The sequence below is a fragment of the Pleurodeles waltl genome, chromosome 8 (genome assembly GCF_031143425.1).
Source record: "Pleurodeles waltl isolate 20211129_DDA chromosome 8, aPleWal1.hap1.20221129, whole genome shotgun sequence".
Classification (NCBI taxonomy): Eukaryota; Metazoa; Chordata; class Amphibia; order Caudata; family Salamandridae; genus Pleurodeles; species Pleurodeles waltl.
Window position 1 is genome coordinate 701,248,409 of NC_090447.1, and position 13,811 is coordinate 701,262,219.

The 13,811-nt window shown below is 41.4% G+C and overlaps 1 protein-coding gene across 16 annotated transcripts in view; it reads right to left on the bottom strand.

The window, feature by feature from the left end:
• The window catches only part of ABI3BP (ABI family member 3 binding protein), a 2,083,720-nt gene that overhangs the window by 1,092,100 nt on the left and 977,809 nt on the right, over positions 1 to 13,811 (bottom strand). For all 16 annotated transcript variants that reach the window (XM_069204834.1, XM_069204837.1, XM_069204832.1 and 13 more), the window contains exon 8: positions 3,912 to 3,980. In XM_069204834.1, the coding sequence (XP_069060935.1) occupies positions 3,912 to 3,980 (69 nt within the window). The remainder of the gene's footprint in view (positions 1 to 3,911; positions 3,981 to 13,811) is intronic.

Genomic DNA, 13,811 nt, shown 5'->3' on the forward strand with positions numbered 1-13,811 from the left:
ATAAAATCTATTGGCTTGCATTTGTTTAGGCCTGCTGTCTCAAGCTCTATTTATCTTGTGCTGGGATCATTCAAATGAATGTACATCATGCGTCTGTGAGACTCATAATACAGATACGGATAATCAAGAAAACGAAATGGTTCTATGGTAATCAATCGTGGAAAGAAGTGGAAGCTATAAATACCTCGACGTCTGGCTACAGGAGCGCTGGTCGCATCACCTGCACCTAAACACCTTGAAAGCGAGAGTGGCATCACTGCTTGCATCAGTCCTTGCCCTGGCCTCAAAACTACAAATCCCAATCTGATGTCCACTACTCACAGTGTTAAAAGCAAAATTCCTACCAGCCTTAACATACGGTTCGGAAATATACCCAAGTAAACTGAACAACTTCATGAACATTGCACAGAGAAAGGTCTTTCGCCTTCTCTTCCGCTTCCCGCACAACTCCTCGCCAGAGCAGATTAGGTTGGAATTTGGATTACAAGATCAAACATTAGTTCAAGGTGGGGCATTACTCAAATACTCATCAATGCTAAGACTAGCCCAACCAAACACTCTAAAGGCACTGATTTGGGAGGAAATCAACAGAAACCAGGTGGAATTCCAAAACCCTTGGCTAAAGCGAATTGCTCTTGCCATAAAGCACCTGCAGGCAGAGGAGTTATAGCAAAAGTTTTTACCCCATAAAAATTTCAAGCAACTTCTAAACAAACAAATCAAGTTGCTCTCCTGGAGCAAGGACAATGATAAGTTCAGAATTCGATCTCACACTTGGATGACAATTAACACATAGAAGGCTCTGAGAGAGCGTAGCTGATACAATCTATATTAACATGAAATGTTTATGAATCAATGTGTGATGATGCCACATAGAAACTATAATAATAGTAATTTTGCTTAGACGTGCACTTGAATAGTGACCACGAGGAGTGGCCTCAATATATACGTAGACTAACAGTAATGACCAAAATGTTTATATTATGTTTAAATATGTTTATACTAATGTTTGCGTTATTGAATCTGTATTGAAATCCTCATAGGCCTTAAATTGGCATGAGCCGAAGCTTAGCTGCCCTGGCTCTCATTTTAAATGCATTTTTCGAGTTTTCAGTGTGCTGACTCACAAGGGGACATGACCCTGCTTGTTCTTTTTCTTCAAACTTGAAAGATGAATGTAACCATGTTAGATCCGTTCTCATCACTTTCTCTCATTTACAGAATAAATGTTAAAGTAAAATTGAAACAGTGTAGATTAATGTAATGTACAAGGTCATTCAAACCGGGGAAGACAATGGAACTGCTGACCAAAAGATGTGCAAAGAATTTCAGAAGGATTAAATCATACCGGACGTACCACCTCTGAAGACGTCAATTACGAAGACCAATCAAAGATTTGTAAAATAATATGGGGTGAAGAGTAGGATTACCTAATGTGTATTTTGATAGGTTGAAGATAGTGGGGTATAATAGATGACCAATAGAATTTTGGGGGAATGTACAACGAAAAAGGGATAAAAACTAATGTCAAGGGGAGTCATTTAGAATTAGGTAGGGAATGCTATTGATTTTATCCAGAAACTCTGTCACTCTGTTTGGTGACTTGGTGGGTTACTTAAACCATCCTCGCCCTTAGAATTGTCCATTTTACACTTTACGTCCTTATGAGTAAAGTGACCTTTTGCCCCGGATCTGAGTTCTGACTGATGGCGATTTGACTGAAGTCCTGAGGACGAAGACTGAACCTGTGCGCTGACTTAAACTTTGGAGGATAATTATGACAATGCTATTGTGAGTTGTCTGTTTGCTTTTCCTTTCTAGGTACCAACTGCTTGCTTTTGACAGAGCCTTAGCTAGATGTTTTCTAAATTGGTTCTTCTAAATTGTTTTGCATGAAGCCCAACATGCGAATGCTAATCAGTGGTGAGGACAGGTGTTCACCAAACTGACGCAAATAGACAAACGACCAAGATTATGCTTTGTTGAACTGACGTGTTACTGATACTCTGCTAAATTGATCTATGTTCACGCCGTGTTATGTTCTGATGTTTGTGATTCTCGTTTTAATGAAAGCTTACCAAAGTTGCCATATCGTGACTATGCTATTATGTTTCTTGGTTTTGAGATTAACGCATTTGCTATTAGACTGTAATTAATAGGGAATAAAACTCATAAAATTCTACTAAACAAGGTGTGGTTATTCATGGCTGAAAGGTCATGGTAGCGTCTTTGAATTGATTAATGACTTTGACTAAAGTGAAATGCATTGTTGTGATAAATATTGATGACATTATTGATGTATTGATTGATATATTGATTAACTATCTCGTCCTAAAGTGTCTCTCAACTGGGTCAAAAGATTAATTGGCCTAAAACGAGTCCTGATGTGTAATAAAATATCTTAAAGGGACGCGTTAACAGTTCCAACAGCTCAACCTTATATGGCAAAAATATAAAAAATGTCACTAAAACTAAAGTTACTACACACCAGACTCGGCCTGCTACCTGCATTGGAGACTGAACCAAAATGGCTCAGATCCACAAACAATGGACGATGCAGACTTTGCACACATCACCGGGAAGACTTCTTACACATCTTTTGTATTTGCTCCGCTCTATTACCCTGGAGAAAGCTGTATCTGAAAAACGTTTTTATCACCAGTGGTATCAGAACATGCCGGCAGGCTATCCTGTCTAGTCTGAAAGGATTGACTCCACAACACATGGCCTGTTTTGCTAAATGTATTTTAAAAACAGAACATTCCTTAAAACATGCCATAAAAAATCAAAATGAGATAACAACTGGCATAGAAAGTTAACACTGGCAGCCCCAGGGCTCAACTGGACTAAAAATTACAAAGAAAGCAGGAATGCATTAATTGCTTTATGGTGTTCTTAACGTCTCCGCTTGTACGGTTACAATGATTTTAAGTAATTATGCAATAAAGCATAAACTATCAAACTATCAAACTTCTTGGAAAACTATGAAACTTTTTATGACTTTCGTATATTTTACAAATAAAGAATATTTTTCTATGCTGAGCGGGTGTGCGGTGGGGATAAGTAAGGGGGAAGTAGTTGAGGGGCTGAGCGGGTGTGCGGTGGGGATACGTAAGGGGGAAGTAGTTGAGGGGTTATGGGGAGGTTAGGTGGGCAGGCCTGCCTTTTTGTAAACATTTGAAAACATCAAAAAAGATTGAAGCATAAAATTGATCAATATAGCCAGTTTTTACTGGCCCTGTTTACACTTTTTTTTTTTATCAATGTGCTGCTATTAACAAATGAATATTAGCTGGAGGGTTCTATGGGCTTTGATTGTATTCCAAAGCAAATAGCATACATGCATTGGGTGCTCTAAAGGACGCTGAAGTGTTCATCAACCTCACAAGAGAGTTTTTCACAGTGAATGCTTTCAATTTACTCAGCCGTCTAATTCCCCTGTCATATAATCTACATATCTCTCCTGCGAAAAGGTGTTGTTCCTTTGCCCCTATAGTAATGTTTTTTTTAAGACTTCGGTGAGCATTTTGGGAAGGCGGCTTAACATACGCATCCTTGTGCATGACGTAAAATATAACACAAATTGCAAACATGCTCCTTTGCCACAAATATATTTTGGGGTAAATTCTAGAAATATATGTAAAATGACAATATACTTATGCAATCTCAAAACATAGGTAAAATATCTGCATTTTGAATAGAAATTTTTTTAACGAAAAAATAAAATGTAAGTTATGGGAATCACTTGGCAGTTGTTTCGATGTTATGTTATTTTTTCAGATTATTATTTCTGCTTGGAGAGCACATCTTGCACATAAAGGGAACGAGAAGTATAATTAAAGTCGACAGAGTGAAGCGTGAATACATGTTTTTTCTCTTTGGGTGAACATGAATAGAAATATTGCACTTACCTATCTTTGCTGGTGGTACAGAGGCCTTCACTGATTTATCCTTTTTAGGAATTGAAATATTTTGAACCACTGTAAAAATAAAGTGAGCATGCTTATTGGATGTATTAAAAAATCAGTACAGGGTTGTACAGATTAGAATTATATTGATTTGCTCTGTCATTCACATCATGGTCAAATATGTTATATCAGGTAACTTGATTTAGAAACTACACCTCTAAATTTCAACTATAGACATCTGAGGAAGGATGCTGGATTATTGACGCAAATAGTATATAAACACACCACACGCACACACACACACGCTGGGCGTAAATGTCTGTTGGTGAAGTCCTATACCTGCAGGATGTCGGCATCAACACTTGGAATTTGAGTTCCCTCGAGTTAGGCAGTGATGGTTGTTTGTCTGGGAGGAATGCTGCCAACCGCAGCCTACCACTGTATATAAGTAATCCGAGGGGGAAGACGTGGAGACAGGAGCGTGTGTTAAAACTGTGCACAAGAGAGTTGTTGGTGATTGCGGGTGAAGGCTACTTTCTATTAAAGTTTTCACTCCGTTCCTTCCTCAATACCTTTTTGGTACCTTTATCCTCAAAGACTGCCCGTGGTATGTTTTGCACACTGACGGATGATTGCCTAGATGATGTTCTGATAAAATCCGCATTATTGGATTTTAGCCTGGGCATTACTGGCTCTTCTCGTCTCATAGCTTTTAGTTTTAAGGATATGCCAAAGCCTCCATCATGGGTTAAGAATACAAGACTATAAAAGTAAAACAATGCACTCCCATTGCAGTGGGTCATTAGAAAAAAAACGAATATGTTATTTAACGTCCTCAAACCTGAAGAAGAGACCCACCCAGGTAATGTGAAATGATTTTCCATTGTTGCAGGTACAATTACATTTTGCTGTTCGAAGGGCCACATTTCAGGCATTTTCTTATAATTTGCTGCCACCTGCTGTTGAAACCATAAGGCTACTAATCGTGCCTTAAGCAAGTGCTGGCCTAATTGCTCCTGGACCTCCCACTTGCAGCCTCCAGTGATAACCAAAGGTATACAGGGAAGTCAAACTTACTGATAACTATCAATTACAAGAAAAACTACGGCAACTGCCCATGTGGTGCCTACCCCTTTTATGGGCCAGTTCTTTATACACATGGGCAATGCACTAACCACAAAAAGTAGGTATTTGCAAATAGACCCAAAATAACCAAAGTGAATAAATAGGAAGTCACAGAGATGGAATCCAGAGTCATACAGTTGGAAGTCTGCCTAATATACATTGTTCACAGCAAGTCAGATCCATGAAGCCCATTACCACCGGAGAAGCTGTGCTAAATTAGACAGTTACTACCCCTTTATCTAAAATGCACCAATTTACATCCTTAGGAGGAAGGACCATTGAGGTCCGTAAACCCATTCATTTGGACGAAAATAAGGAGACAAACAAATGATGGTGCATCTCTACTCAGATCATTTTTATCACTGCCTCTACCAAGAAAAACACATCAAAACATGAAAGGGCATATCGCCAATTCTTGCAGGGACTCGAAGTTGGCACTTGCAGAATTCCCAGTCCCAAAGACAACTCTCCAAGCCACCACTACCTTCCTAAGAGTATCAGAAAAAAGACATAAATTCATTACTTTCACAATTGGAGGTTCCAAAATCTCAAAGGTAGCAATAATGTTTTGCCCGGAGTGCACTGGGCATTCCTCCTCGCTACTGCCAATCCCCTGTGAAAGCTTTCTAAAAGACAGCACAGTATCTCAGGGAGGCAGCAAGACAGGATATACATTCTCTAGCCTATGCCCAAGACTGGAGGGACACTCAGTGGTGGATGTAGGCTTATCTGGTCAACTAAGCCAGCAATCCCTAAACTGTTGCATCAAAAGTGCCACGCTCTGAAGTCTATTTTCACACCGATTGTAGAATAATTAGGCTACAAATGTGAACTGATTAGATATGCTCCAAAGTGGCCTTTAAGCATATCATCACTGTGGGTATTGCTACCTTCACAACGGATCTTTTAACACCAGACTGTCGAAATAGGTTTTCACTATCACACCATTGCTGGGTATACATATCATCTGTCCTATCCTGTGCCCCTGCCATATGGCATGCAAAGAAACAAGGTAACAGCTGGGTTGCAGACAGATCTCAGTAGCTGGATTACCTCTGAACCATGTCTATTGGCATCTTCTTTGTGCCTATCGGAGCTCAGTGTCACTTAGTAGTCTTTCCATTTGGCATCTGCTATAGCTGGACACAGCACTGGCAAATTTACTCTAAAGCCCAATATGAGGTCTGGTTTGAACATTCACTATTGCAGCATTTTGCTTGTGCTGGACCGAGTGTTAATATGTGGTCACATTCTTAAGTCTCAGGATTTTATTGAACTTGCAAACTGCACTCTAAGGTTAATGTCATAAAGTGCTGAAAAGCCAAAGAGGAATATTGGTGCCAAAGGTTGTGGATCCTGAATATAGACTACAGAATATATAGAAATATGCTTATGTCGTGGACAGAATATTGAGGGACAAAACATTGAAAGGTAAGCATGTATTGATTTACTATACCTAACTCCACATTTATATACCTTGGTGACATATAGTCAAAGTACATAGATGTGGAGTCAAGAATGGTAAATCCATACTTCCCTGTATGTTCTTACATTTCAGTATTGTGAACCTCAATATTTTATTACAAAGTGTTGAGGAAATGGTTGAACGCTATTCTCCTGTGAAGTGACATGGTTTCTTCCCAAAATGTTTTCTTCTCTTAGGAAATAAGGATCTGTTATAATTTATTATAGCACTTTACTGTATTTTATTGACTTACAGGCATACATAAATGTATTTTATTTGAATGTAATAGGTTGCCGTAGCAATTTTCATAATGTTTCTTTTGGCAGTAAAACATTTCTTAGCAAACCATATTATCGTCCCTTAAGTGCCCTGGTGTGGACATTGTAGGCCATGTGACCCTATTGTAAATCAAGCAAAATGATGTAAAACTTTATGTTGATTTACTTGCTATAAAAATATAAATAAATACCACAGTTGAGATAGCGTTTCTACCTGCGACTGCCAATCTACACAGAGGTCTGAGGGAGCAAACTACGCACAGGCTAAGATAGTTCAGAGTCAGAATCAATATGTGAGTATCTTGAACATCTGCTCACTGGCACTTCTAAAGACAACTCTTTGGGGTAAAAAGCGGTTTCCTGTTCTGTGTGCTATTAGGAAAGAAATATTCATCACATGGAACACAACAAACAAAAGTAAAGTCAATAGTTGTACAACCTCAGCAGGCCATGTGAGTTGATTTAGGATGGGAGGTCCGATCTGGTCCTTCCATTCGTTCCCACATGGGTCCCTCTGCGTATGTGGTATAGGGACAAACAATGAGTGTGTAAGGAAGAAGTAGGACTAGTCTATATGTTGATACACTTCATTGACCCTACCCGCATACTTACACTTAGGTTGCCAGGAAGAATTATTGAGTATTGTGGAATCTGTTGTTCAAATGGGAAAATACTGTATTCACCTTTAATACATAAGGTAAAGAGACACAACATTTCCTCACATGACTCTTCTGGCTTGGGTCTTCATACCATTACCTTGTCCAGCTTTTGCAACACCCAATCACTATGGTACTAAGCTACTGCACATGAAGGTGGCTAACTTTATGGAAACCAAAAACACAAATTAAGCTCCCACCTACCTCTACATAGCTACAAGAAAGTTTTCACAATTCAGTTGCTTGGCAACCACAATATACATTGATGGGAGATCTTTCCGATTTTTCCGTATTGACCTCAGGACGGATATATACACACACACACATACATATAACATCAATGGGGGCAGCACTTAGTTTCCTCAGGGAGTAGCCTGTTTTTGATCCATCACATTCCTCTTAGTTATGTCATCTGTAATCACCAAAGCCCGTCCTGAAAGATTCAGAAGATAGATTTAGCATCATCAAATCCCATTGAACTGTATATGCATTGTCATAATTTACTTCCTTCACTGGATGCTTGCATGTCATGCAGCTTGACAGAATTAGCTTTTCTGAGTCAGTCTATAACCTGGTGATAACTGTCTCAAGTGGCCTAGTGACCACCATATCGTGATTGAACAGACATATTTAATAAAAAGTTCAACCTGTTGCCAGGCACCTGTTTTACTGCTAGGACTGCTAGACTTTTACAGACACGATTCACCCCTTGTTTGACTGTCTCTCTAAAAATATATCCAACTTGGTCACTGTGTTCTTCTTTTTGGAGCATTCTCCAAGTAAGTAAGAATTATTCTTGAGGGCCCTGTAACATCCACTTTACAGACATGAAGACATTACATCAGTATTTCTCTAGCAGACATCCTGAGATTATGGTGGCTTTGATGACCCTCCTCACCCAATGACTTTCTTTCTTCATGAACAGGGGCTGTCATTCTTGGGCGGAATGTGACAAGAATGATGAAAAAAATGCCTGCAAGTGATTTCCACTCTCGTGTACACCTTTCTCTTTGTGGTTTGTCAAACATAAGGAAGGGAAAAATAAGGTGCTCCTTTAGAGTCTGAAGGGAGGCCTGAGAGGGGAGAAAGGTACAAAGGGGCATATTTATACTCTGTTTGCGCCGGATTTGCGTCGTTTTTTTTTACGCAAATCCGACGCAAAACTAACTCCATATTTATACTTTGGCGTTAGATGCATCGAGCGTCAAAGTTCATGGAGTTTGCGCCATTTTTTAGCGTGGACACCTTCCTTGCATTAATGAATGCAAGGGAGGCGTTCCCTACTAAAAAATGACTCTGAGGCATGTGCGTCGTATTTATACTCCCGGGCAAAAATGACGCCCAGGAGTGGGTGGGTCAAAAAAAATGATGTCTACCCTCGTTAGCGTCATTTTTTAACGCCTGCGTTAAGGGACCTGTGGGCTCGGAAGGAGCCCAGAGGTGCCCTCCCATGCCCCCAGGGATACCCCCTGCCACCCTTGCCCACCCCAGGAGGACACCCAAGGATGGAGGGACCCATCCCAGGAAACTTAAGGTAAGTTCAGGTAGGTATTTTTATTTTTTTTGGGTGGCATAGGGGGGCCTGATTTGTGCCCCCCTACATGCCACTATGCCCAATGACCATGCCCAGGGGACACAAGTCATGGCCATTGGGCAAGGGGGCATGACTCCTGTCTTTGCTAAGACAGGAGTCATTTCAATGGGGGTTGGGAGTGAAAAAAAATGACGCAAATCGGGTTGAGGCGAAAAATTTGCCTCAGCCTGACTTGCCCCATTTTTTGACGCCCAAACTCCATTTTCCCCTACGCCGGCTAACGTCATTGAATAAATACGGCGCCCGCATGGCGCTTCAGAATGGCGTTAGCCGGCGTTAAATTTTTTGACGCACAACTGCGTTGGCGCAGTTGTGCGTCGAAAAGTATAAATATGGGCCTAACTTCCACTGTACTGGACTACCTCCTGCCACAGTTATAGAACTGCAAATGTCTAGCGGAAGTCTCTATCCCTCCAGAGGAATTGGTGTCATTGCAGATCCTCTGAAGGCAGTGAAGGTTTTCTGAGTGGCTGTGAAGTTTCATATGGGCTCTAAGGAAACAATTTTGTTTTATAAAAAACAACTATTACAGTGGATCATTTTGTATTTGTTCTGTTTCCTAGCCGAAGGCTTTTCCTGGTAGTCCCAAACAGAGAAAAAAAAAAAGTCGGACCATCTGCTTTAAATAGGATGACCAGTATAAGGTGCCTACACTGATTGCCCAAACTCCCTCTGGCTGTTTATCTACGGTTGCTGCCAATGAAGTCGATGTGGGCGCCACTGGTGGAAACATGATAATCCGACCTACTTTAAATTTAGCGGGCAGTTGGTCAGCACTTTGCCATGTTTGTGGCAGAGAATGTTGTCTGCTAGACCCCAACGCGCTAACAATCAAGAGGCAAGGAGAGACCTGATGGGGGCGGGAACATGAAGCAGAAGCCCCTTTGAATTTCGATCACGCGCCTGCTGCCGCAGGACGCGCTAACAATCAAGAGGCAAGGAGAGACCTGCTGGGGGCGGGAACCTGAAGCAGAAGCCCCTTTAAATTTCGATCGCGCGCCCGCTGCCGCGGGAGGCGCTAACAATCAAGAGGCAAGGAGAGACCTGCTGGGGGCGGGAACCTGAAGCAGAAGCCCCTTTAAATTTCGATCGCACTGCGCGCGGGACGTGCCCGGGCCAAGCCCGGGCCAAGGGCAGGCCCGTCCTGTGCCCGTCTGTGACCGGTTAAGGCCGGGCTGGGCCCCCCCTCTGAGGACTGCTGAGGCCTGCAGTCCAGGAGGTCGTGTGTGCATTGCACCTAGGGAAGTCAGGGGACAATTTTGCTTGCCGTACAGATCTCCCTGATCTTTGTGGCTGATTGGAGCTGGAGGCGGGAATCTGCAGCCCCTTTAAACTTAATTTATTTCTGCTCTGCGGTACGCACTGGACTGCTTCATCATTGCTGGCTGGTGGGAGTAGGGGGCAGGAACCTGTAGCCCTCCGCTCTTACTTATAAACAAAGCCCCCTCTCCCGGCCTAGTTTGTGTGCGATCTACAGTAAGTTAGAAATTCTGTAACTTATTAGGGAGCTTTTATTATAAATTCATTTTTACATTTTGGATCTTGCTTTCCCCTGGTGAGAAATCATTCTTTTCTGGGGAGTGCTTTCCCACACTGTGTTGCCTTGTGGAGTAGTTAGTGTTCTGGGGGGCTGGGCCTGGTTATTTTGCCTGGTACCTCTTAACCTATTTCAGGGGTTCTCAGACTTGCGGTATCCACGTCTAGGATAGAAGGTCTTGCCATTGTTGCCTAAGGGTACCTTTGGGAATTTTATATATCATGGGGAAAAGGAAAACTAGGCTGCAGCAGGGGGATTGTGGGAAGGGCTCTTCAGTCCAACCCTCCATTACTAGTTATCTATATTCTGTAATTGGGGCTATTGAATCGGAATTAGAACAAGTAGAACAAAGGATTGGGGCGGTCCAGAAACCTGCTCAGCCGCCCTCTCTTGAGCCTGTTGTTCATATAAATACTAATTCAAGAACCGGGCCTTTACTACCGGCCCTGACCTCTAGTATTATACAGTTGGGTCATGATACACTTCCTCTCACATATTTAAACAATTCTCCTACCCCAATTGTTAACTCATCTTTGGAAAGCTCTTGTTCCCAGGTTGATTCTCCTCCCCTGAAGAAGAGGAGAGCTGGGAAAAAGTCTAAAAATACAAAAAAGGACCTGGGCCCCAAAAAGAGAACATCCATCCATCCGGATTTAAGTGCTAAAGATCCAGTTCCCTTGGTTTCCACTCCTAAATGTTCTTTGAAGAAGGATGCCCCTGAAGATTTTACAAGTGCTATAGATTCTATACTTAAATCTTTTTGTGCAACCTTAGAGGCGAAACTTATCATAATGATTACTAAGAAGCCTGATTGTTTTTGTAATGATGTGACTAGTTCTTTATCCCATTTACTTAAGCCAGGATTACTAAATATGAGAAAATCTCACAGCCAAGACCTGGTTCATCAAACCAACCCCTTACCTACTTTGTTACCTCAAGGAGCAAGTAACCCCTCGCCTAATTCACAGGCTGTTTCTGGCCAAGGAAACTTAGTAAATGATTCTGTACAGGGGTTGACCTTGGAAGTTTGTTCCTCTAGGCTGCATGTTATGGGTCATAATAAATCTGTAAATCATGTAGATTCTCTACACCTACCTCCAGATGGTAATCCCTATGTATTGGTTTCATCAAATGTTCCCCCTTTGGAGAGTTCTAAAATAGAAGACACCCGATCCCTAATCAGGAAAGCTGGTCATTGGTTGAAATCTAATATTAAACCTAATTTTCACCATAGTGATAAGATTCTTATGGCGCGCAGAGTGAAGAGGATTGGATATTCAAAGAAAATGAAGGAGGGAGATTATGTTGTTTTAAATTTTGCAAATCCTTGTTCAGTGGATTATTTCCTGGCTAAATCCGAACAATGCAACAGGTCATGTAATAGGATCCAAATACATCCTCTGTGTCAATTTTATGACCCCTCGCTCCTACCACATCGCTCCACCGCTGACTTAAGAATCCACACACCTGACCCAGTAAGGTCCCAATTGCAGGTATATGTACCCATTAGTAACCGCTTTTCGCCTCTCAATTACCTTGATGAGAACGATTGACTGATGGCCACGGTTTTCCCCTGCCCTAATAATATGGCGTGATCAATGGCTGGGAATGTTTATAATAAATTTATTCGGGATGCAGGAAAGTCTGTATTGGATTTGTCAATTCCTATAAATACTAGAGATTTAACACTATGTCCTGGGTTTAGACCACTAACCCTGATTAGTTGGAATATAGCGGGGTTGCGGTCCAAAACTGACAACTCGGATTGGTCGCGCTTTATTTCTTCCTATGACATAATTTGCCTACAGGAGACTTGGTCTAAGGATACGCTTTTTCTGAATGGATTTACTTCTCTGTGTCAGCCAGCTATAACCTCCCCAATGGAGAGAGCACGTGGCGGGCTCTTAGTTCTTGTATCCTTACATCTCCCTTTATTGAACGTGTCCTTAATTTGGTCTTCCCCTTATTTTATGGTCGTTTTAGTATCTATCAGTGGACGGAAAGATATTTTGATTTTAAATGTTTATAATAATATCCCCCGGGGTCTCCTTATGGGATGCCTGGAGGAGGTAGCAGACTTCATTGATTCATCAAATGATTTGCAGGTTAGTGATCTAATCATATTATGGGTTGGCGACTTCAACACTTCTTTGTGTAGTAAGGAACCTACGGAGCTGTGTGCCTTTCCCAATGAGTGCAGAGAGTCATCAATCTATTTCACTCACACTGCTGAAGGAGATGCTCTAAATTACTTTATATGTAAGTTTGATCTGGTACACGTTACGGTGAAACTGGCTGCTGATGCCTGTAATATACCAACCTTCACAGGGAAACCAAAGGGGAGCATCATTGATTATATACTTATTGGCTCCTCTGATTATCATTTAATACAAGAATTTAAGATCACGCCTCACTGTGCCAGTGACCATAATCCCCTCAGCATTAATTTGGGTTTAAATATTAATCAGGTTCCTAAGAATAAAAGTTTGAGAGCTAGTACTGTTTATAACTCAAATTGCGGTTTACGCTTAAAATGGGACAAAATAAATCCAAAAATATTTAATCAGGAAATTGTAAGAACTAGGTTTGATTCTATTAATATGTGTCTGTCCCAGCAGTTAGATCATGAACAAATAGTCCATGAATTTGAACTTTTAAGTACTGATATCTCGCGAGCCTTGGTGGTGGATAGGCCCTTGAAGGGGTCAGTGGTTCATAGATGATTTGATTCTCTGTGTTCCTCTGCTCATAAAAAACTTAAAGATGCTCATAAAGCAGTTTCCCCCCTCCCACCAACTAGGTAAACTAGCTAGAGCCGATTATAAGGCTGCTCTTGAAAAAAGGAAATCAGAAATTAGGTCCAAGGCTTGGGACAAACTTCTGGCTGCCTCTGAGCTGAAGGACACTTGTAAATTCTTGAAGGTAATAAATCACCCTTACTTTTCAGATAACAACACTAAGACCGACGATTGTCTTATTGCAGAGGATGTATGGGTGACTCATTTTAGGAAAGTATTTTGCCCACGAAATGATGATAATGAGAACCTGTATACCAAGGATATCCTTACTGCACACTCTATCTCAGACTCAAATATTAAGGCCCTAGATATTACCTTTGATCTCTATGAGGTCCTAAGTGCCATCAATCGGCTAAGACAGGGAAAGGCTCCTGGCCCTGATGGGGTTCCCGCTGATCTTTTTAAATCTGAAATTGATCTCTGGGGCCCTTTAGTTACAAAAGTGTTGAA